At 54.7% G+C, this 24,900-nt stretch overlaps 1 protein-coding gene across 1 annotated transcript in view; it reads left to right on the plus strand.

Moving 5' to 3' along the window:
• Positions 1-21,227: 21,227 nt before the first annotated feature.
• Positions 21,228-24,900, plus strand: part of RET (ret proto-oncogene) — a 54,883-nt gene continuing 51,210 nt past the window's right edge. The window contains exon 1 of the mRNA XM_027530631.1: positions 21,228-21,515. Within this exon, the coding sequence (XP_027386432.1) occupies positions 21,446-21,515 (70 nt within the window). The 5' untranslated portion in view covers positions 21,228-21,445. The remainder of the gene's footprint in view (positions 21,516-24,900) is intronic.

A 24,900-nucleotide genomic window follows, 5' to 3' on the forward strand; every position in this document is an offset into this window, starting at 1 on the left:
GGGACCTGACACCTCTGGCCGTCTCCCTGCTACCCCACCATCACCTTCCCTTAAACCTATTGCCTACCTGGACCCTGTTGAAATGTGCATTTGCTCAAAGTCCCCTTTCCCCAAGTTCAGGGTCCAAAAAAAAAAAAAATGTTAGTGTGACATCCTTCCATCCCTCTCTTTCCTACCCCTGCCTCTTGCCCCTCTTGCTCTATTCCAGCCACCCTGGTAAGTGCCATCCCAGAATCCAACTCTGCCCCTGGAATCCCGAGGCTCAGTCTCCCCCTTCTTCAAGTCTTCTCAAATAATTCCTTCCCTCCTATCCTATTTTAAACTGCATCCCCTCCCCTGGCACTCTCGATTCCCCTTTGTGTGAGTTAGCTACTGCTGTGTAACAAGTTAGCCCAAAACATAGAGGCTTAAAGACAGTATTTGCATGTTTATCTTATGGTTTCTATGAGTCAGGAATATGGGTGTGGCCTTGCCATTCCTCTGGGTCTCTCATAACTTCAGGCAAGCTAGGCTGGGGTCCTTTCAGGGCTGGGTCTGCATAAGGCTGTCTTACGAGGCAGCGATTGTCTCCTCCCAGGCTGCCATCAATCCCTGGAACATGGGTTCTCCTAGTGTTGCTCAAAACATCAAGATGAGCAAGGGGAAAGGGAGGGTGTGCCAGTGAGACAGACTCACAGACATCTGTTCTGTTTTTTAATTAAGTAATTCGGCTGTGCCAAATCTTTAGTTGCAGCATGTGGGATTTGTTCACCAATCAGGGCTCGAAGCTGAGCCCCTTGCATTGGGAGTGGAGTCTTGGCCACTGGACCAAGGGAAGTCCCCTCACAGGCATTTGTAACCTAGTCTTGGAAGTGCCAGCCCATCACTCTGCCTTTCCTAGTCATTAAAAGCAAGTCCCAGGTCCAGTCCAAACTTGGAGTGGGGGAACTGCACAAGAGTGTGAGAATCCAGAGGTATGAACACCTGAAGCCACTTCTGAAACTGGCAACCCCACAGTTTCTGCTGGTTTGGTTTTCTCATAGCCTTCCTTCCTATCTGACGTACTCTTCTGTTCATTACCTGTCTCCTCGAGTGCCCTGCAAGTTGAGGGCCAAGCTGTTCTGTGTTGTTGAAGGCTGTGTCCACACCGTTGCAGCACGTAGCCAGCACTGAATAGATCCTTATTGGGTTGGTGCTTCAGGAAGTTCCTGACAACATAGAATAACAGCCCTCCACTCTCAGTGACTGTCCTTTAATTTTTCCCAAAGTCAGCCAGTGACAGGCACTGCAGGCTGACTTCTGTAAGAGTGAAAGAGGCTGGGGTGTGGGATGCCAGTGCTGGACGGTGCTGGTTACTATGGCCACGGCCAAGGAATGACTGTCCCTGTGCCCTCCCTGAGACTCAGCCTCGCCCTTGTGAAATGACACTCAGTCCCAGGGCCTGATCTCAGTTTCAAGTGCTCTTTAAAGGAGTGAGGCTAATTCATTCTTTGACATATGGATTTTCAAATATTTTAAAAATTCAAAAATCATAGTTTGGTAAAAAATACTCTTGGGTGACCATTTAGCATTATCTACCAAAGCTTTAAATGCACACACTCCTTGATCCAGCAAGTGCAGAGCTTGGAATTATTGATTTTTCACTATATTCACACATAAATGCAAAGATAGGTGTACAAAGATGTGCAATGCAACTTTGTTTATTGTAGCTAAAGAATAAGAATGCTAAATGTCCTCAAGTGAGGGGCCAGCTAGTTAAACCTGGGCATGTCCACCTGTGGAATAGCACACAGCTATTGGGGAGACCCGGGAAGCCACATGTCCTGATGTGAATGCAACATCATCTCATTTATTGAGTTAATCAACAGCTACTTCTTGAGCATCTACTATGTTCCAAGTATTATTCTAGGCGCCAGGGACACAAAAGAGCAAACTCCCTGTTCTTGGAAGCTTACATTCATGTGAACCCATACACGCATGTGCAAAGCACACCAACAAATACAACCATGAGAACATAACAGGATTCTAAAGAAAGCCCAGTGGAGCAGGGGGAGCATGGGAGACTGCTTCTTAGAGCATGGCCGCTGAGGAACATCTGAGCTGACATCTGGGCAAAGTGAAGGAGAGGTCAAGGGCAGGCATCTCCCAGATAGAAGGGACAGCCAGTGCAGAGCCCGCAGAACCAACAGGCTTGCTATATTTAAAGAAGAGCAGTCCCGGGGCAGGCGGGGCGCGTCCCAACTGGCCTAGTGGCTCAGTGGCTCCGTCTGCCAATGCAGGAGACACGGGAGACAAGGGCTCCATCCCTGAGAGGGGAAGATCCCCTGGAGGAGGACATGGCAACCAACTCAAGAATTCTGGCCTGGAGAATCCCCATGGACAAAGGAGCCTGGCAGGCTGCAGACAATGGGGCCGCAGAGAGTTGGACATGACTGAGCGATTGAGCACACACCTACAGCAGGCTGGAGAGCCCAAGTGGAGTGAGGAGGAGGAGAAGAGAGAGGGGAGGAAGAGGCAGGGGGAGGCTGAGGTCAGGGAGGTGGGGTGAGCAGAGGTGGGTAGTGAGCATCAGATGGGTGACGCTGGCTGTGGACCACTTACCCTTCAGGCTGCAGGTTCAGGGGCATGTGAGCCAGTGCAGCTGCTCAGACTCCACCCTGGTGGGATTGGGACCTCAGCTGCCTGCTCCATGCAATGGGCTGAGTTTTTCCCCAGCATCCCTGTGGGACTGTGAGAAGGGGATGAGGACAACAGTGGGAGCCTGAGAAGGCCACTGCGACAGCCTGGAGAAGACAGCAGCTTGGACCAACGCAGATGGATGAGATTCTCAGTATGTTCTGGAGACCCAGCAGAACATGCCGTTGGGTCAGATTCAAGGTACGAACGAAACAAGGGAATCATTTGTAACTTTTTGGTCTTCGTCCTGAGAAACTGAGTGAATATGGCCCCTTTTACTAAGATGGGAATAACTGAAGGACAAGCAAGATTTGGGGATGGGAAAAGTGGAAATTAAGAGTTTGTTTTTGGGAATTCCTTGGTAATCTAGTGGTTAAGACACCATACTTTCAATGCTGAGGTCACTGGTTCAATCCCAGTTTGGGGAACTGCTGCTGCTGCCGCTAAGTCGCTTCAGTCTTGTCCGACTCTGTGCGACCCCATAGACAGAAGCCCACCAGGCTCCCCCGTCCCTGGGATTCTCCAGGCAAGAACACTGGAGTGGGTTGCCATTTCCTCCTCCAATGCATGAAAGTGAAAAGTGAAAGTGAAGTCGCTCAGTCGTGTCCGACTCTTCTCGACCCCATGGACTGCAGCTTACCAGGCTCCTCCGTCCATGGGATTTTCCAGGCAAGAGTACTGGAGTGGGGTGCCTTTGCCTTCTCCGAGTTTGGGGAACTAAAATCCTGCAAACCACATGACACAGCCACACACACACACACACACACAAAAGAGAGAGTTTGATTTTGATGCATTAAACCTGAGATGCCCTCTGGGGGTCGTGCAGAGAGTCCATGGAGAGCAGGCATCTTAGTGAGTGGACTTTAGTGGGGAGGAGAGACTGGGAGTCGATGGGGGACGGAGGAGAGTGTTGGGGTGGGGTGGACTGGGTTTCAAGCTGGATCTGGATGAGGTCGCTGAGGAGTCAGTGTGGGCTAAACTGATGGCCCAGGTTGGAGATCATTTGTGAACACATCCATGTTGAGTAATGGAGACGAGGAAGGCGCACGAATGAAGGGGAAGGGGTGCGTCTGGGAAGCCAAGTGAGGAGAGGTCCAGGGGTGGGGGCGGGGGTGGGGGTGGGGCACGCAGGCAGGTGGATGAGCAGTCCAGCGCCGCCAGGAGCTGAGTGCACGTGGACAGCAGAGGGTCACTTCTGGCCCATTGGGTGGAGGTCCTTCAGCTTTCAGGCTTAGACAAAGCCAGAGTCAGGGCAGGGTGGGGACCACAGGGGTTTCAGGGGGCTGCAGGGACCACAGGGGCCAGAAGAGGAGGCGGTTACAAAGAAAACACCTGTCAAGAGAACCAAGGGAATTCCCAGGCAGTCCACTGGCTAGAACTCCATGCTTCCACTGCAGGAGATACAGGTTTGATCCCTGGTTGGGGAACAAAGATCCTGCAAGCCATGAGGCCCCCCTCCCCTCCCAAAAAAAAGCCAAGGAATAAGGGACAGGCACAAGACCTTGGAGTTTGGGTTTGAAGATGAGGAGCATTCCAGCATGTTCTGGAGGGAGTGATCCAGGAAGCCTGAGAAGTGGTTCAAGCTGCAGCAAGACGATGCACAAGGTTCAGGAGCTGTGACTGAGTGCATGGTGCAGACGGACTGGAAAAGGCTGAGTAGGTCCTTCCAGGAGAGCCAGAGGCCCAGGGAGGTGGGTGTGAGGGCTGGAGAGGCATAGAAAACAGGGAGCGAGCAAGCAGGGTGGCTGAGACTGTTGTTGCGGGGAGAGGGTCCTGAACACAGGCAGCCTCCCTCACCTCCTCCAGCCAGGGGAGGACTCGGGGGAAGAAGAAAACTGGGCCATGTGAGGTCGAGCTTCGCCGGGTGAATAGGAACACTTGGGGGGCGGTGTTGGGGGGAAGAAGGAGAGAGACGTCCATGGATTGTCCTTGTCACACTCAGTTCCTGGAGCCCTCGCCCATACTCTGCTCTGTTGCACCCCCACCCCAGGGCAGGCACCACTTTGAGCCCTTTCTGCCCTGACGAACACACCCACCCCAGGCCTCTGGGGTCCTCGCAGCAGCCCTGCCCAGCATCATAGACACAGCCCACTCCACCCCGTCTCAGAGACCCTGAGGTCCATGTCTTCCTTGACCTGTTCTGAGAATGAGCAGGAGGCCACAGGACCCCGTGTGTGCCCAGCACTGTGCTAGGCCTCACGGGGAGAGAGCAAGGGAAGGAGGAAGGGGTGTGCCCCTGGCATCCAGCACTCCTGGGCTGAGCCCTTTGACACCTGTCGCTGCCAGGTGGGTGTCACCTGTGCACAGGTGCACAGGCCTCAGGCGGTGGTGCACACTCACCCACACCAGGCAGTGGAAGACCAGGGCATGGGCCTGGGTCCTGGGTGCAGACAGCTGTCTTTGCGGCCTGGCCAGCTCCTCCCTTGTGTTGGGGGTCCCGGGGAACCCAGCTCAGGATCGTTTTGTCACTCACACAGGTGTCATAAGTGTAGAGTGCAAGCTTGAGCCTGCAGCCCCCACCCCCACAATATCTTGTCTGGGAGGAGCTGACCACCCAGGGTCCCCCTCAGGTAGGTGGGAGGAGGCAGCCATGGCACGGGTCACCCGTCCCTCCCATGCGCCCTTGATCCAAGCATCCGCCCTGGCAGCATCACCTCATGCTGGCTGTATTGTTCCTAATGGAATCACAGCCTGCCAGACGAAGCAACAAGATCCATAAAATGCCCCAGGCATGACAAATCTTGCCTTTGAATGGGTCATTTGCTGAAGAAGATGCCACTGATGACTCATTCCATAGATCAGAGTCCTGGCATCACAGACAGCCAAAGCTGAGGAGTCTTGAGAGAGGATTATTGCTGGTCTTTGTGCTGATGGCCCACGGGGCCGAAGGGGACACAGGTGTGGCCTGTTCAGTGTTAGCTCAGACTCACTTCAGGAGCAGTAGGAAGGCATTTTTGGACTGTGTCCCTAACTCTTGATGGTGAACCACATTGGGAACCTGCCCCCCTGACCCAGACTCCCCAGTGTGACCTCTGGACCAGGATGTGGCAGGCTGCAAATGACCACAGCAGTATTTCTGTCCTACATGCTCTTCCAGAATCCTGCCCCCACCACCCCCATCCAGAGATGGATTCTGTTTCGCCTCTCCTAGAAATTGGGCTGGACTTGGTGACTGCTATGATGAATAGAATGTGACGGAGGGATGCAGGGGACTTTGGAGGCGAGGATACAGAAGGTGATACGACTTTGACTGCCATATTGTAAGGAAGCCCAGCTCCTACAGGGCTGTATGTCTGTGTCCTGGTGGACAGTTTCAGTGAAGGTAGTGGGTCTGGGCTGGTAACCAATACCACACACAGTCACGTGAGGAAGCCCGTGTGATTCTACACGACATAAGTCATGTGATTCCAGTCCTGCCTGTGAGCCACCCTAAGCTAAGTGGAGTGCAGCAGAGACAAGGCACGCCTGCTGAGGCCTGCCCATGTTGCAGACTCGTGAGCAAAAGAAATAACGGTGTTGTTTTAAGACAGTTTGGGGATGGTTTGTTATTGAGTAATAGATGGTGAGAACGGTGCCCTTGGTGATCTCTTGGCCTTCCCTGAATTCCTCTGACCCAGGGATGCAGCACCCGCTCTGTGGATGATCAACTGAGAACATGGGTAGGCACAGGGTTCCTTGTTCTGGAGGAGCTCCAGTTGGTTTGGGTCAGTGAGAGCTACTCCAGAGGGTCTGCCATATGTGGGAGGGGAAGCGTCTCATGCCTGGAAGTGGTTTCTATTTATTTTTTTATAAGATTTTTTGATGTGGACCATTTAAAAAGTCTTTATTGAATTTGTTACAACTTTGAAAGTGGAAGTGTTAGTCACTCAGTTGTGTCTGACTCTTTGCAACTCCAGGGACGGTAGCCCTCCAGGCTCCTCTGTCCATGGAATTCTCCAGGCAAGAATACTGGGGTGGATTGCCATTTCCTTCTCCAGGGGATCTTCCCAACACAGGGATCACACCCAGGTCTCCTTCATTGCAGGCAGATCCTTTACTGTCTGGAGCCACCAGGAAAGTTAACATTTACAACATCGCTTCTGTTTTATTTATTTTGCGTCAAGGCATGTGGGAATCTTAACTCCCCCGACCAGGGATCAAACCCACACTCCCTACACTGGAAGGTGAAGTTGTAACCATTGGACCACCAGGGAAGTCCCTGGGGCTTTCTATTTAATGGGAAATGTTTTCTTGGTAGCAAAATGTTAGGTATCAGTTTTCAGAATATTTGGTCATTTTCCCAAAGGTTGTGAGGTCTGTGAATCCCTCCTGTGATCTTACAGCAAGCTGAGCTCCGGCCTGCAGAGAAATTGCTTTTTTTAAGCCTCCACTGAAACTCAGTAGTGACAGGGCTGCTGTGAGAGCAAAAATGCACTGAGCAGGGTGAGTCAATGGGGTGTCAAACAATACACTGAAATCCCCTGGAATAAGTTTCACCAAGCTGGGGTCTGTGATTTTGTTTAGAATTCATATTGTGTGATTATGCCTGCAGCAGTAATGCCCACAAAGTCCTTTTCATTAGAACAACACTGACCTGTTATTATGTGAAACAACAAGCAAGCACTCAGGAGCCCATTGCTTCCATCTCTTTGGCTGGATGGAGGTGCCCTGTATGGGTCACCATGGGGTTCCTGATCAACATCACTGCCATCAGTGGGCACAGAAAACATCACTAAGTCAGCGAGAGATGTGGGCTGTAGCGTCCTCACCCACTCCACACCTCAGTGGCTCACCCACATATCCAGCAATTCTCTGCCCTCTATCCCAGCAACCTGGGAACCCACGTCCCAGGAGGGCCTCGGCCCCTAGAATGCACTGAGCAGACTTCCCCATCAGCACCCTCTCCTGAATCTCTGACCGTTGATAAATACACCCCAGTTTGTGGATTCATAATAAAAACTAAAAGCATACAAATAATTGGAAACTGGAGAAGAAAATGGCAACCCACTCCAGTATGATTGCCTGGAAAATCCCATGGATGGAAGAGCCTGCGGGCTACTGTCCATGGGGTCACAAAGAGTCAGACACAACTTAGTGACTAAACAACAGCAAAATCTGAAACACCAACAGCGCCACCCCCCACCAAAAAAAACAAAAACAAAATTAACAGTGCTCTAAGTTCATTACCAGGACCTTCTTTCCAGTCTGCATCAGTTTCTGGTGACTGCGCGGCTTGAACAGCAGACATGTTATTATCTCACAGTTCTGGAGGCCGAAGTCTAAAATCAGGGCTGGTCCCTATGAGGGCTGTGATGGGAGCCTGTTTTGGCAGCCTCTCTCCTCAGCTTATATCTCTTCACCTCACCTTCCCTCTGGGCCTGACTGTGTCCAAATTCCCTCTTTTTATAAGGACACCAGAGATATTGGATTGGGGCCCACCCCAGTGACCTCATTTTAACCTGATTATATCTGTAAAAACCCTGTTTCTGAATCAGGTCACATTCTGAGTTACAGAGAGGCCTCCAATATATGGATCTGGGGGGACACCATTCAACTCCTGATACAATGAAAATAATATTTGAGTTCATGTTTCTCCCTTTAGTAGGATTGAGGATGACTGCACGGTAGCCTAGACCAGCATCACGGGTAATTTGGCAGGCAGAGGGCAGAGGGCACTGCCCTGGGGCCCGGAGGCTGGCTTTACCCTGTGGCCTTGGCCAGTCTCCGTGGAACCTCAGTCTTTCCGTGATGAGACTTAGACCGAGTGGTCCCTTTGGGCCTTTCTGTCCCTGAGATTGCTCAGGGTCACTTGTCCCTGGCTTTAGGTCACATGAGGCATGGAGGCCTGTGCTGGGCCCACTCAGTGTGGGTGTGAACAGAAGTGTGGTGGCCACCAGGGCACTTGGCCACGCTGCTCAGGATGGGCATGCAAAGGAGACACCAGTAGGCCTCCCCAGGAAAGGCCAGGTTCTTGTGGCATCAAGAACAAGGAACCCGAGTTTCCCTTTCCCCCAGACATTCCTCACTGCCAGCCGTACAGGAATTTCCCTTGGGGGCTGTATGGTCAGAGCAGCAGATGACGCTCCTGAAGGGCAATGACTAGGGCTTAACACTAGAGCAGAGGGCTGGGCAAGGCAAGATGAGAGGCTGGTGCCCCTTCCCCCGACAGCTGCTGCAACTCCAGAGTAGAGAGTGTGGCTGACGGACCATGGGAGGCTTGGCAGGGAGGGGCTGAGGAGTAAACACTTTGTCTTCCTTGCTTTGGCCTCTTCCGGGGCCTCCACACTGAGAGCCAGATGACAGGGCATTCCTCTGCCCACCCCTCCACCCACAGGAGCAGCCTGGCTGGCCTTGACACCCGCTGGTCCAACCCCCTGCCCAGCCCCCGCCAAGTGTGGCTGGTGCACACTGGGGCAAAACTGAGCAGGCACAGCCCTCACCGTGGAGGAGTGGGGATAACTCACGGCTCACCCAGCACAGCAGGGAAGCCAGCCCTGCAGCTGCGGTGAGGCCCGTCTGCTTCCAGGCACGAGCCCCAGCCTGAAGCTCCCTGCAGAGAAGCACCCAAGGAATGCCCAACAGGAGCTTAGATCCAACAGCAGATCCTAAGTCTGGAACAGTGGGAATAAATAGTTGCTTAGGCAAGTTTCACCCTAAACCAAGACTTGGGGACAGTAATTCTTGCAGAGCAAAGATGGCTGTGTGATTGATTACTGTCAGGAGGTTCACCCAGGCTTCCAGGGTTGGGGTGCGGGTCCCACTGCTCTCGTCTTGGGAAGCACCTGGCTTAGCCTACCCTGCCCTCCTCTCCCTAGGCCACCTCCTGTATACCTGGAGGAGTTGGGCACAGGAGTAAGGACCAGTGGGACCATGCCATGGCCCAAGCTTCCAGAAACACGTGGGCCACAGACCTGGAGCTCACCAGGGAGGCAGAGGAAGGGGAAGAAGGGGCGGGCGGCTCAGATGGGCTGTTGCTCCCAGCAGCCTGCAGGGCTGCCCTGTGCCCCCTCGGTTTCCCTCCCCAGCCCTGTGGGCAGGCACGGCCGGATGGCCCCATTTCTCATCCCTATCGATTATGCCGGCAGAGCCCTGCAGCACAGAATGTAAATCATCATCCCTGGGGTATTTAACCCAGGGAGGGTTAGCTGGAGGTGGCATCCCTTATAAGTCCTGCATCTGATGTTTTTATATTAATTCCTATAGTAGCCAGATTAATTTTTATTCCACTGACTATTATCTCTTCTTCATTGACTAGGAGACATTTCTGAGCAGTGCATATCTTGTGGAGTATCAGTCATTTAGTGGGGTGCTTCCTCTGGCTGCAAGTTTTTCATTAATGTAAAAGGAATGAAAATTCCTTTGCTTCAAAGACTCAGTCTTTGGAGATAACAATGCACAGGCCAGCCGGAGTCACTGCTACCAGCACCATCACTGCCGTGTGTGTGCGCTGTCTGGAGGGGCTTGTGAGCCCCTGACTAAGGGTGCAGAGTCCCCTGGCCTCCTCTCTTTCCTCAGCTTCCCCAGTCCCCCTTGGCCATGCACGGGACCTGAATCAGCCTCTGTCAAGTGACCATGGCTTGGCAGAGACTGGGTCCCTGAGAGTCAAGCATATGGTCATCAGGCTGATGGCAATAACAGTCTTTCTCTGAGGACCCAGTTGAAGACATGGGTGTTAGGGGAAGAAAGCTGTCTGGAAATGCAGGTGGGTCCCTGCAGAGGAGTGGAGCAGGCATATTCTGGGTGATGGCAACTTGCTCGGCAAATGAGAGAATCGTGTTTGCTGGAGACTCTCTGAAGCTCCACCTCGTGCAAGAGTTGGATGGCAGTAGAATCCAGCTCAATCAGAGAGATGACCACCCCTTACCCACACAGTGAGGTGCTGGATCGCCCAGTGGACTCCACTGGGTCTGAGTCCCCCACGAGAGACCCAGCTGAAAAAACGGGTGTTAGGAGGAGACAGCTGTCTGCAAACACAGGTGGGTCCCTGCAGAGGAGCGGAGAAGGTGTGTTCTGGGCAGACTCCCAGCAAAGGAGGGCCATGGCCATAAACCAGGGGCAGATGAAGGACAGGGAGTAGAAACAGAGGAGGGGAGGCTCACTGGGGACAGGGCGTGCTGGCAGCAGAGTGAAGCGGGCACCTTCAATTTTGAGATCCTCACCTGTGTCTCTCCCATTGCACCATGCTCCTGGGCAGTTGATCCCCACCGAGTGGGCTGGGTACCAGCAGCATCAGCAGCCCCAGACCTAGTCCCAAGGACAGCCTGTCGCCCTACCCCCACACCCAGAGTTAGAACCTGGGGGGCGGGCTCACAGTGTTTGACCAGCCTTGCACTAGAATTTGGAAACGGGGAGCACAGTGAAGTGAGGGCAAGAAGCCCAGAGAAGGAACAGCTGGGTTTGCACCTCAGCGATCTGCCTGGAAAATGGGGCACTGCTCCTACCCAGGAGGGTGCTGTGACCCTGAATGAGTTGGATGCTCCAGTCCAGGGCTGCCCCCACATAGGTTCTCCACAGCCATGAGCCATTCCCACCCGTGCCCACTCAAGGCCTGCCTCCTCTTCTAGGAGAGAAGATTCGGGCCTCAAAGCTTTGCCTCCCAGGGAAACCTCACTCAGCTTTTCTTCTAGGGGTCAGACATGCATAATTCAACCTTTAGGATTTTGAGATTGCTGGTAAACTACAGATACAAATGGATAACCAGGCAAAGCCCCTCTGCAACCTGAGTATCCACCTGGGAAATAAAACAGAGGTCATTCCCTTCTGCCCCCCGCCACAGGCAAGGTCACAGGAGCCCCCGAAGACGACACATAGTTTATGGGCTGCTTTCATCTGTGGGCAGCTGCTTCCAAGACAACCGTGAAGAAAACCAAAAAAGGTTGTGAATGGTGTTAGAGAATCAGCCGAATCCAAGCGTCTAAATCCTGTAAGGAAACAGTTCTGAGGCAGGAGCAAAGCTTTAGAAGATCTTAGGTGCTTCATCCAACCTCTTCTCTTCCATCCCTGAGGTGGACTCCTGATGAGGGTCTGGGCAAGTCCCAGGGGGCCTGGGGCAGGGGTGAGGGGGGGAGAGCAGGCACCCAGGTCCCTGCTCAGTCCCGGCCTCTCTGCATCAGACTCCCTGTTCATTCATTGCCTGACATAGCCCTGGATGAAATGACTAGGACAGGGAGTGATCTGGTCATTTAGATAAATGCATCTTTGTGGACCAGCCATCAGATTCCTGTGGATGGGAGCGGGGACTGGGGAGGAGAAGGAGAGTTGCTGTGAGTGAGGAGGATGCTTCTAAGCTTCTGAATCAGCTTTCCATGAGACCCTGGGGGTCTGGGGCAAGGAGAGGGTCTGAGACAGGCCTCTGAGGGCCAGGGCTAGTGGGTGGAAGATGGAGGAGCAGAGTGGGAGGGCAGAATTATCCACAGATATGAAAAAACCAAGGTTGAGTTTCTCAGTTACAGCAGTTTCACAGTTACAGGAGTGGATGAAAATGTGGTTCCAGGTGTCCTCAGAAGTCACCTATGGGAAACAAAAGGCCATCCCTGAAATCAGTGTGGAGTCTTGGTGTATTGATTGATTAGAACCTTTCTCCTGCCCCCGGGAGATGTCCTGTGTGGAGAACCGCACAGACACAGCGGTCCCTTCTCTCCCATCCCGCACCATCCCAGTGCTCATCTCACAGCTGTACTAGGAGGTGGCCTGCTGTGTCCACAAAGTTCACATGGGCTTCCCTTCAGTTCCATTCATGTGTTTTCTGTGAGCCAGGTCGTGGGCCTCCCTGTGTGCCCCCAGCCCATCCTCATCCACGTGTGGTGGGAGGACAAGCCCGAGTTCTGCCTGGCTCAGCCAGGGGGCCTCCCCGTGTGGCCCAGAGTCACAACACAGACCATCTGCCGTGAGTTCTTCCATGCTGGCCTCGTTCGAGGACGGGTTGCAATTCGTGGAGGTTGCAACTGCGTCCACCCCCTAACAATGCAGCCCCTGTCTTGGGGGGCAGGGCAAGGACTGAGCAGTACACACGGGGTAGTAGAAGCAGCCCCACTAGTGGCTGCTTGGTGTCTGGGCTGGAGTTGGGCAGAGGGCAGCCGCAAGGCTCCCTGGAGGTCCTGGGGCAGAGCCCAGGATGGGCAGGTGGGGGCCTGTCTCTAAGCCGGAAGGGAGAAGCTTCCAGACATGATTGCATCTGACCTTCTCCTCATGTCTCCTCTCTGGCGTAGGGCCTGGAGTGAGCTCAGCTCCTTCGTACTCCTGGGCTTCAGCGTGGGGGAACTTTGTAAAGTTTCCAACCCACAGAAAATTGTCAACCTCTGGAGGCTTGAGGGGGACCCACGACCTCCACACAGAGTCCTTCTCATCCCTGTGGACCTCTGTGGGAGGGAGGATTTGGGGGTGGGGGTGGGAGAGCTGCTCTGAGTGAGGAGGGTGCTTCTAAGCTTCTAAATCAGCTTCCCGAGAGACCCTCCACCCCCCACCCTGCTGGCCTGGAGCACCGAGGTCTTCAGAACCTTCCAGAACATTCCTCAGTTGAGCAATCCCGGCCCAGGGCCAGTCCCCAGGGAACCTGGAGAAAGAGAAGCTCCCCTTGCTGAGGATCCCTGTATCCTTCTGTTTAAAGGGCCAGAGGGAGGAGAAGGATTCCGAGCTTTTAAGAGAAGGTCTTTCAACAAAACACTTCCTGATGCTCGTCTGACACTAAAAACCTATTAAAGTCATAAACTTCTCCTGCAGAACACGTCTCAAAAATGTATTTATCTAAAGGGCATCTGTGTTTGGTCTCAAACTCAAACGCTCCAAATGTCAGGCCCCGAATGATTTATTTGGGGCATCTTGTTCCCTCCCTGTGAATTGTCTTCCGGCTCCAGCCCTGCTCCTGTCGCCCCTTCTGCTAATGTTTACAGACTCAACAGGCTTCTGTTCACACCGAGGAGGCAGCCCAGAGGAAGAAGGGGCATAGAAGGGTGTGACTGTGCACCGGTGAGGACTGATGCTGTTGCAGCAGATGGCCCTGCCCCACCTCCTGCCTCCTGAATGCACCTTGTGCCTCTGCCCAGGCTGTCTTCTTAGCTTCCAGGGCCAATCCTCATAGCAGGTCATCCAACTAGCCCCCTGAGTCCTCACCATGTCCCCACGGAGAGGTCCGGGAGATAAATCCAGCACAGTTAAACCAGGAAGCAGGACTTCACTGGCTGTGCAGTGGTTAAGACTCCATGCTCCTGATGCAGGGGACACAAGTTTGATCCCTGGTTGGAGAACTAAGATTGCACATGCTGCAGGGCGTGGCCAAAACAACAACAACAACAACAAAATCCAGGAAGCACACCTTGTGCGTGTGTTTGTGCTCAGTTGCTTCAATCACGTCCAGATTCTTTGCGACCCCATGGACTGTAGCCCGCCAGTTTGCTCTGTCCGTGAAATTCTCCAGGCAAGAATACTGGGGTGGTTGCCATCAGATCAGATCAGTCGCTCAGTCATGTCTGACTCTTTGCGACCCCATGAATCACAGCACGCCAGGCCTCCCTGTCCATCACCAACTCCCAGAGTTCACTCAGACTCATGTCCATCGAGTCACTGATGCCATCCAGGCATCTCATCCTCTGTTGTCCCCTTCTCCTCTTGCCCCCAATCCCTCCCAGCATCAGTCTTTTCAAATGAGTCAACTCTTTGCATGAGGTGGCCAAAGTATTGGAGTTTCAGCTTTAGCATCATTCCTTCCAAAGAAATCCCAGGGCTGATCTCCTTCAGAATGGACTGGTTGGATCTCCTTGCAGTCCAAGGGACTCTCAAGAGTCTTCTCCAACACCACAGTTCAAAACCATCAATTCTTTGGCGCTCAGCCTTCTTCACAGTCCAACTCTCACATCCATACGTGACCACAGGAAAAACCATAGCCTTGACTAGGTGGACCTTTGTTGGCAAAGTAATGTCTCTGCTTTTGAATATGCTATCTAGGTTGGTCATAACTTTCCTTCCAAGGAGTAAGCATCTTTTAATTTCATGGCTGCAGTCACCATCTGCAGTGATTTTGGAGCCCAAAAAAACAAAGTCTGACACTGTTTCCACTGTTTCCCCATCTATTTCCCATGAAGTGATGGGACCAGATGCCATGATCTTCATTTTCTGAATGTTGAGCTTTAAGCCAACTTTTTCACTCTCCTCTTTCACTTTCATCAGGAGGCTTTTTAGTTCCTCTTCACTTTCTGCCATAAGGGTGGTGTCATCTGCATATCTGGGGTTATTGATATTTCTCCTGGCAGTCTTGATTCCAGCTTGTGTTTCTTCCAGTCCAGCGTTTCTCATGATGTACTCTGCATAGAAGTTAAATAAGCAGGGTAACAATATACAGCCTTGACGTACTCCTTTTCCTATTTGAAACCAGTCTGTTGTTCCATGTCCAGTTCTAACTGTTTCTTCCTGACCTGCATACAAATTTCTCAAGAGGCAGGTCAGGTGGTCTGGTATTCCCATCTCTTTCAGAATTTTCCACAGTTAATTGTGATCCACACAGTCAAAGGCTTTGGCATAGTCAATAAAGCAGAAATAGATGTTTTTCTGGAACTCTCTTGCTTTTTCCATGATCCAGCGGATGTTGCCATATCCGGGGTGGTTGCCATATCCTCCTCCAAAGATCTTCCCAACCCAGGGATCAAACCCACATCTCCTGTGACTCTTGCAATGGAGGCAGATTCTTTACCACTGAGCCACCAGGGAAACCCAGGAAGCATACTGGGTTCCCTTCAAATTGTTTAGATGGAGCATCTGAGTATCGGCTGGGGAGAGGGGTATCTTGGAGCCCAGACTTCTGAATGATGATTAAGAGTTGAACAACAGAGGGGGCCAGGAGCAGGCAGAAAGAGCTTTCTAGACAGAAGGAACAGCCAGTGGAGGTCAGTGGCCAGAGAATATGTGGGGAGTCTGAAGTCACTGGGGACAGGGTGGCTTGGGAGCAGAGGGATGTGGGCCCTGGAGAGGGGCTAGATGCTGAGTTCCCAGCCCCAGTGAGCAGGGCCTTGGGTCTCAGGCTGCTGCACAGAGTCCCCTGACAGCCCTTCATTACCACATATTAATATGCACGAGCTCATCAGCCCTTTTCCAAAGAGGCCCCTGAGAACAGGGCCCTCCAGCACCCACTCTGCCTACAGGAGGCAGGGGTTTCAGGAGATGTGGTCAGGCTTGGTGCTGGGTCTGGAGGGGAACAGAAGATTCCCCAGGATGAGAGACAGTGTGCCCGGGGGAACCCCAGCAAGACTGCTGCTGTTGGGGTGGGGCTGGGGGCTCTGGCACTTTCAATCCACCAGGAAACAGAGTGGAAGCTGCTGGATCAGAGCGCCCACTGGGACTCAGCAGGCTCTGGCTTCTCTGCTCTCCCCACGGCGGGGGAGGTTTGGGCTAGGAGCCTGCCCAGCCCCCCAGGAGCCCCAGGGAGAGGCTGGGAAGGTGTTTCTTAGAGCATTAGAGTGCCCAATAAGTATACTAGCCATGTATGACTACTTAATTTTACATTATTATAAATTCAGTTCCTGAGTCACACCATCCACAGCCACACTTGGCTAGTGGCCATCACATTGGATGGGACAGAAGAGGAAGCTGCCGCCATCACAGAACCTTCTGTGGACAGCACTGGGGATGAAGGCCAGGCTGGCCAGCTTCCCAGTAATCAGGGGTGCTGAGGGGTGCCCACCGGGACCGGGTAAAGGGTCAACAGCAGGGCTTGGAGCTACCCCCCCTCCCCCCGCAATTACCTAGGTTCAGACAGCCACCTTTAGGGAGGTGTTGGAAAGGAAGCAATGGGGGCACCCTAGCTCTACCCGAGACAGCACCCCCCCGACCTGGGGCTGCTCCCATCGCTGAACAAGGTCTTTAGGAGCACTTCCTGGATCGGGGTGGGAGCCCGGGGGTCAGTCAGTGCCCTGCTGCTCGTGGGCCTGTCTGTAAGCACAGGGGGCTGGGGGAGCCACACAGGTTGTGCCCTCCCACAGGCAGGTGGCCGGCCCCCCTCCCCATCCCTTCCAGGGACAGCGGCAGCCCCCCACACACTGTCTCAGCACCCGCAGGCCTGAGACGGATGTAGAAGCAGCACAGCGTGCTGGAGCTGCACCCACCCCATCCTGGGCAAGGAGGCCTCGGAAGCCATTTACAGGACATTAAGTCAATGGACTTCCTATTTGTCAGCACACCAACAACACAGCAGGCTTTTTCCACTCCGAAAGATTGCCTGGGTCAGAGCACTCACGGTGCCAATCCTGCAGGCTGCAACCCTCTCAGAGACCAGAAGTGCACCTTCTAGAGGGGTGGGGTGAGGCTACCGAGGAAGTGCTTCAAGGGGAGACAAAGACCCCTTATCCCTGCTGGGGCGACAAAGGAAACCCAAGGGCCACCCTGTCACCTCCCCACTCCCTGTGGGCAGCACCCAGAGCTCTGTCTTCTTTGCCCAAAGTCAACTCCTCGGGACACCCGCCCTGATACCCTGCCCCGTGTCCTTCCCCATCTGGGGTCACTTGTGAATGCCCCGTGTGTCTCTGCCTTACCTGTTGGCGATTGTCCTTGAGAAGTACCCCAAAGGGAGGGTCTTGGCTTAGTTCACTATAGTTTGAAAAGGGTGCCGGGAAAACAGTCAGTGCCTGGCAAATATTTATTAAATAGATGAACTTTTCAAGAAGAAGAGCAAATGATAAATGTGCAGATCGGGTGAAATACAGACTCAGATATGAATTTTTGAGCAAAAACAAGGCTCAACTTCATGCTTGTTGATCATTTTAGGTTACATGACCAGGGACGGACAACCAAGGCTCCTCCCTGTGGATCCTGGCTAAGTAAGCAACCCTGCCACAAGGCAGACCTCCCTGGCTTTGTGATTCTGCCCTCCCGAAGCACATGCTACTTGTCACCAGTTTCGTTTTGTTTTTCCACTGTGGGCCACAGACCAAATCGAGATGCGTCATCCATCTTACCTGAAGGTTTTGCCATTTCAGTTTGAAAACCGGAGAAGTCATAAATAGGTTTTGCGATAGTAAAGGTAAGCTTAATTTTTCATTCACCTCTAGCTAATAACTGATGGGGAGGTTTGCCTTCGCTTCTAGAAGCAAAAGGGAAAAGAAAAGGCTTCCCAATGACAGGATAATTTGTCAAAAAGTTATGAGTGAGCACAAGCAGGGCTGTATAGGAAGTGTGTATTGAATGATATGACATACTGGCTTCTAATTGCTGCTGCCTTTCTGATCAATAATACATGTTTTCAAAAAGCCTTCTGTTTGCATTTACACAATGGACTGTAACTACTGCAAAGGATCCATTAAGACCTATTTTAAAAAGTGCATTCGTAAAAACTTGTCTAAATCTGCATTACGAGGCAGATTATGAAACTGCCCTGGGAGATGTTTTTTTCTAAAGAGCATTCAGGCCATATCTGTCGGACTGGCCAATTCGAGCTCCCTGTTACTGCTATGGCTTGCTTGTAAGCCAGGACAGGCCTTCTCCTTGGTGTCCTTGAGGCAAGAGGCAGGCACTGCCAGGCCTGAGGCCCCATCAGGTTCCAGCAGTCTCTGGCCAGAGGTACCCTTGGGCTGGGGACTTGATGTGAGCAAAGCCCCCAAAGCCCAGGTGAGATATGAGCATAAATCAACCCACCACTCCCGAATGTGTAATTACATGCTCAGATAAGTGCTGTAGTGGCAAAGAGGACTCTGGGGTTCTAGGGCTCTCTCTCCTTCCACTAAGAAAGCTGTAGGTCCTGTGGGGAGGGCTGGAGACAGGCATTGGCTCCTGCAGGCTGGTATCTTTGGCTGCCATCCCCATACAGGTAACATACTTGTTACCTGTGCAGGTGGGAAGCCAGAGCTAAGGGCAGCAGACAGCTCGTTTTAGGGGCCACCTGTGTTTTGTGCTACCTGAGCAAGGTCCACTAACCACTCTGGCCTCGGCCTCAGCTTCCACAGCTGATGGGAATCAGTGATGACCAGGACAGCTCCTGCCCATTGCCGCAGATTCACCTGTCCTCAGGCACCTAAGGGGAGGGAGCTCTGCTTTCCTGAGGCCCAGAGATGTTGCAAACATGCTAAGGTCACACAGACTAGAGACAGACAGCTGGGATACAATTCAGAGCCCACCTACAACCTTCACACCAGGTCGCTGCCCCCAGCCTACCACCCAGACAGCACCTTGGACTTTAGAGGACCCCTGGAAGAAGAGCCAAAAAAAAAAAAGCTCATTTTCTAGAAAGCCAGAAACTGTGCTGATTCTGTCAAAGCTTCATTTGGGTTCAGCCTCACAGCACTGCCAGGTAGTTAGTTACTGTATTATTACTTCCATGTTCTAGTACATGATGAAGACCCTGAGGCCCCAGTGATGCAGCTAGCCTGGTTCTTGTGCTGCAGGGAGGAATGGAGAAGAGATTCTTCCAGAGAAGGGGGAGGGAAGCAGGCAGGGAGGAAAACGAAGAACAGAGGAAGGAAGGGAAAAGAGCAAGGTGGGGCCAGAAATTCACAGGAGAAAAACAACTCCATTGAGGTGGCTCATGGAAGGGTGATTGGGGCCAAGAGTTGACATCAGGCTTTCTGGTGGAGGTGGGCCTTGTTTGGGTCTCGTGGGTGTCTCATGGATATGCAGGACCCGAGGCCAGAAAGCCCAGCGATTCACCTCTGCCCTCTCCTGGATGACTGTCTGGTCGGGTCTCTGGGCATACACATGGGGGAGAGTGTGCATCCGCGTCCCTGTACATGACACAGGTACATGCTCATGCATACATGTGTACATACACAGGTGGGGACAGAACTGCACATAGGCGGCTCCCTGGACTTTTTTCTAAGAAGAAGGCAATACCCCCACCATAGTGTCAGATGTCCTCTCAAGACCCCCAAGGGTGGTGGTGGAGAGGGAGTGGAAGGGCCTGAGGGGATCAGGCAGGAGCACAGTGTCCAACAGGCCCTTGAGATGGTCACCCAGAGCAGGACTGGACATTCGGCCTGACCAGTGTCAGCCAAGGCTTGGCCCGGGGCGGTTCCACAAGGGTGGGGCCAGTTGGAAGAATGCTCCAGGCTACCCCTCTTCCTTCTGCATCCTCCTGCCACAGAAGCCTGTAACAAAGAAGTCTCTCTTGGTATCTCCCTTCCTAACTCAGGTCCCTTCGCTGTGCACAGGCCTGAGCGCTCAGCCTTGGTGGATATTATTAGCACAAGAGGTAGGGCCGGTCCACACCCAGGGGAGTCCCCCACAGCCAACTCCAGCCCCAGAGGTCCAAGGGCCTGAGGCCCTGGGAGGGTGAGGCAGGAAACACCAGGTCTGGTGGCCGCAGGGTGGCTCTCCTGAGCTGGCAGCACTGTGCCCTGGCCTTCTGCCAACAGGCCGGCTTGGACATCTCGGCTGGCAGAGCCCCCAGCCAGCCTGTCTTGGCAGCTCCTCCTCCTGACGGCGAGTGACTTCACTTTGACTTCATATCTGCAGTGATGTGCACAGCTCTTACTCAGCCCTGAGCTCAGCCAGGCAGGAGGGCGCGGCTCTGTGCACAGCAGGAAGAAAAGACCCTGAAATAGGGGCACCTCAGGCTTAGGGACCTGGGATCCTCCCACCCCAAGGTCCAATGTGCTTCCCATTCCTCTGCGCCTTGGTGGGGGCCAGGCCTCAAAAGGCAGCTTGCAGGCGGGAGGAGAACAGTGGACTTTTCCCACAGGAGCCTAGCACTCACCCACCACCTCTCCCCAGGACCTCCCACGTTAGGGATCCAGAATCTTCCCTCTTTAATATCAGATGTGTTTATAGGCATCATTTCTTGGGGCAAAAATTTAATTCCTTTGGGCTCCAGTTCCTCCTTGCTACTTGCTCTGCTACCCTGTCAGCCCCACATCCTAAGAATTCTAATGTGTGGTGGGGGAGAAAGGGTACTACCCTTCAAGCATCCCGTTAAAGCCAGCTCCCGTCTCTTTGAAAGGTGTGCCCAGTCTGATTCTTGTTTTCATTGGCTGGACCAGTCCTAAAGAGGGGTTCACAAACTAACGCTAGGACACCCCCGAAGGGACTACAGAAGCCACGCGCCAGGCGCACCCCTGGAGTGCGCAGAAGGCGCGCCGGCTCGCGGCCGCTCGCGGGGGCTCTTCCCCTCCTCCCTCCTCCGGCCCCAAGAGAGGCCGTGCTCCCACCGCACCTCCCCCTCCGAGAAATGGCGGAGGATGCGCGCCGCGCCCGGAGCCTGGAGGCGGGGCGCCTGCCTAGTCTGCATGTCCGCTCCGGCGCAACCCCCCCCCCCCACCCCCCAGACCCCGCATCCCCTCCTGGTTCCCCTGTCCTCTCTGGGCGGCAGGGAAGGTCGAAGCGCAGAGACAGCGAGAGGACGCACAGGCTGAGGAAGAGTGACTGTGCGTGCGGAGGTGCGCGGCTTGGGGCTGCGGCTGCCAGGCCGGTACCCGGGTCCCACACCTCGCCCCTACTCGCGGAGCTGCACCCTGCGTCCGGCTCTGGTCTCCTAACCCTCGCCCCGGGGAAACCGCACCGGGCATCGCCTGGAGTGGTACCCCGCGCCCCGCCCTTACTCCCGCACCCTGGCCCCTCCCGCCCCGCCCCCGGCCCGCCCCCCTCACCGCCCCGCCCCGCCCCTGCCCTCGCTTCGGGTGCAGCCCGCGCCCTCCCCGCCTCAGTCCCGCGCCCGGAGCCCCGCGCACAGCTGCGGAGAGTGCCTGGGAGCCGGCGCCCCGACGCTAGGCGCCCGCAGTGTTCGCCGCGTCCTCCGCTCCGGGACGGGCATGGGGCGGCCCGGCTGAGTACCGCACCCCGCCGCTGAGCCCCCCAGCCCAAGGAAGCGTCCCTCTCGCCGCGGCCGCAGCGTGCATCGGCGATGGCGAAGGCGACGGCCAGCACCGTGGGGCTGCGGTTGCTGCTTCTGCTGCTGCCCCTGCTCGGCGAAGGTGAGTTCTGTCGGGGACTGGTGCCCGCGGCGGCCGGGGCGAAGTTGGCTCCGCGCGGTGGAGTGGACACGTTCGAAAACGCCCTTCTGTTTGCGGCGGGCAGCGGGCCACGCAGTTACTGGCCTCCTGGGCTCCACTGGGAGTGGGGTTGTGTGGCGGGCAGCGCGCCTCGGGCCCCAGGCTGGGCGGGTCTCGGGCCGGAGCGGGACACGGGCCGGGCGGCCAGGGTCGGTGCCCAGGGCCCGAGTCGCAGCCGCGCTTGCCTGCCTGGTTGCGCCTCGCGCCACAGCGGCGTCTCGGGGCGAACCGAGCGGGTCTTGTCGACGTTTCGGTGCAGGTGGGGGAGGACGGTAAGGTAGCCCTAGAAAGCCTGTCACTGGGGCAGGAGGACTTGTGTTTCTGTAAACGATTGCTCCGTCTTGGTTTCCTTTTCGCACTCCACGTCGGTGCGTTTCTCCTCCAGCTCTGATGTCTTTTCTCGGGTGAGAGCGGAGGAGATCTGCTCTTTTTAAAACGGTTGCTTTTCCCTTGTGCGTTCTTGCCACCCTACTCCTTAAAAATCCCCCAAGCCTGTGGCCTCCAGGGAGGCTGCCCTCGAGGGCCCGCTCGGGCTGGCCCAGCGCCTCCGGCCCTGGTTCCAGTCCCACCTGCGTCTTTAGAGTCTCCTGCTGCTGCCCCGCAGGGGCACCTGAAGGTGTGGCCTTTGGTACCAATTAACGGTTCGGGGCCAACCTGCACCAAGCGCTTTGACCATCCTGGAGTGGAGTAGGGCTGTGTGCCATCAGCATCGGTGCTGGGAGGATTCGAAGGCCCCCACCTCCAAAACTCTTGACAAGATGAATGAACCCCAAGGTTGTGGAATCTTTCCTCCTTACCCCCGTGGCCACGAATTTTAGTTTCTCTCAAATTGTCCCCGATTTCTCTTTCTTAAATACTTAAATGTATGCACCAAATTTCCCTCTGAGAGTAGCCCCCGCCACCCTCCCCCACCCTTCCCTGCGGCCTTTGGTAATACAAAAGGTTTCCTGCTTCTGGCCCTGGGTCCTGCATAGACCGTGGGTTCACAGGCCTGCCCAAGGTTTCATTTGTGTGACTGGATCCTAAACTCTAGAGGCAGATACTTAGACTAGGATGGGCCCCCAGCCCATCACAGGAAAGGCAGGGGGAAAATCCTTTCCATGCCCGGGGGAAGAATGGGGGAAACACTGGGAGTCTGGGGTCAAGATGCTGTGAGGGGGAAACAGGCAGGAGAAGGCTGAAGACAGGACAGAAGTAAACACAGACGAGGTGTTCAGAAGATTTCTTGTTAACTCTGCTTTGCAACTTTGTAGTGATGGGCGGGTGATCAGGTGAGAGCCGGAAGCCAGGGTGGGCTGGGCGGCCTCAGAACCTAGCAGAGGACTTCCCATGCCTTTCCTATGTTTAGCCAGGGTGTCCAGCTGAGGCTAGGAGGACTGGACTGGGAGCGGGGCCGCTAGCATGGACCTGTGACGCTTGGTAGGAATGCAAGTGGCTTTTTCACAGCCTGGACTCACGGAGTTGGGTGGTGGGAGAAAGGCCCTCCAATCCAGGGAAAGCAGCTTTCCTGCCCCACCCACCCTTCCAACGGGATGAGTAAGAAACATGATTGGTGACACTGAGAGTGGAGAGGTGGCCCCGCGGTACCCAGGAGGAGACAGCGGGGCGTTTGGAGAGGCCTGCGGGCACACTTTACTCAGAGTGGCAGTCCTGGGGCTCTCTTGGTGTGCTCCAGCCTGCCGCTAGTGAGCCGGGGCCACTGCTCCGGGACGCGCCCAGGCTGGGAGTAGCCCGGCCTCGGGGCGCCCCCTTGTGGATGCAGCCCTTCAGTGGCCTTCCTTCATGGTACCCTCCTTCCTCAAATGAGTTACCTGGGGGATGGGCTGGGTCTCTAGGGGATGAAAGCCTTCCCTGCTGGCCTAGACCTACCTCCCCGAGACCGGAAGCTCTCTTCTGTGCTGGACGGCTGATGAGAGGCCGGGTAGGGAGGCAACCAGATGGAGCGGCGATGGCCTGGACCCGAGTGTTGGGGAAGCAAAGCACTGCCTCAGGGCTGGCAGGGATGGGCTAGAGGGCTCAGGGGTGCTCAGAGCAAGGTCAAAGGACATCACCAGACCCCTAGGGTGTGACCCCCTCCACGTGTACACACTCTCATTGTGTAAGAATGCGCACGCCTTCAGAAAAAGGTGCCATCCCAGACACAGACTTCCAGAGTAGGGCAGGACTACTCACCCACACTCTGGAATCAGTGTGAGGGCACACACGGGCACACACACACTCCTAAATCCATGCTCACACACTCTCACACTCACTCTTGGCGATCATTGAGACACCACTGCCCTTTCTCAAGGATACGTTATCATGAGACCTGTAGACACACTCACGCCCATGCCCGGCTCCTCACACTACACCCTCATCTGGGAAACCCAGCTCCCCTCCCTGCCACTCCCACACACTGGGACCCCCGTGTGTATACACAGGGACACCTGCCCCTCCCTGCTCACACTCAGGGGCACAGCCCGTCCACCTGGGGCATCCTGGATCCAGAGCTAAAGAACTCCCATCTAGAAGTTGTTCTCAGAAGAGTGTGTGGCGTTTGGCTGCTCCAGTGCAGGTACGGCGTCCCTGTGGCGTGGATGAGGAAACTGAGTCCCAGCTTCCAGGGCTCGCCCTGAATGTCTCAGGCTGACCGCTCACCCAGCACCTTCTCCCTGACCCCCTGCTCTTCCTCACTAGGCCTCACACCTCCCATTTTCCTGGCCTGGATTCTGGGGTCCCATTTTGCTCAGCACCTCTGCCCACTAGGAGGGACCTGCCCTCTGTGCCTGCACGCCCCTGGGGCCTCTCACTCCCAATACTGGCCATGACTTACAGCCTGCTCTCCAGGCTGCGGGCCCTGCCCCTCTGCAGTTGGACCTGGGTGTGCCACTTCTGCCTGGACCAGCGGGTGCCAGCACAGCCCCTCAGCCAGGAAGGCTGCTCTGCTGACCTCTTTGTTTCTCTTTCCGCCCCTTCCCTCTCTGGCCAGGGACGAGTGATGGTGTGCTTCACCAGGCTCACCCGGGTCCAGCTCCTTTCTCCTCCTCCTAAGCCCTTCTGGCCTCTGGGAGCTGCCTGCACCCCACACTGACTGTCCTGGGCCCTAGCAGAGTCCAGCCTTCTGAGGGAGCAAGGGATTGGGTCATCTGGTAGGCTCCTAAGGGTGGGGTCTGTGAGCAGAGAGCAAATGGGGAAGTTTATTGAGACCATTGCAAAATTGCCTTTATTCTGCAGAATTGCATTAGGGATGGCTAAGTAAATCACTGTTTCCTTAGTGGTGTGAAGAAAATGGGATTCTTTCACCTAATGGGGTGCTAATGGCCTTTTA

This window comes from Bos indicus x Bos taurus, chromosome 28 (assembly GCF_003369695.1).
Source record: "Bos indicus x Bos taurus breed Angus x Brahman F1 hybrid chromosome 28, Bos_hybrid_MaternalHap_v2.0, whole genome shotgun sequence".
NCBI lineage: Eukaryota > Metazoa > Chordata > Mammalia > Artiodactyla > Bovidae > Bos > Bos indicus x Bos taurus.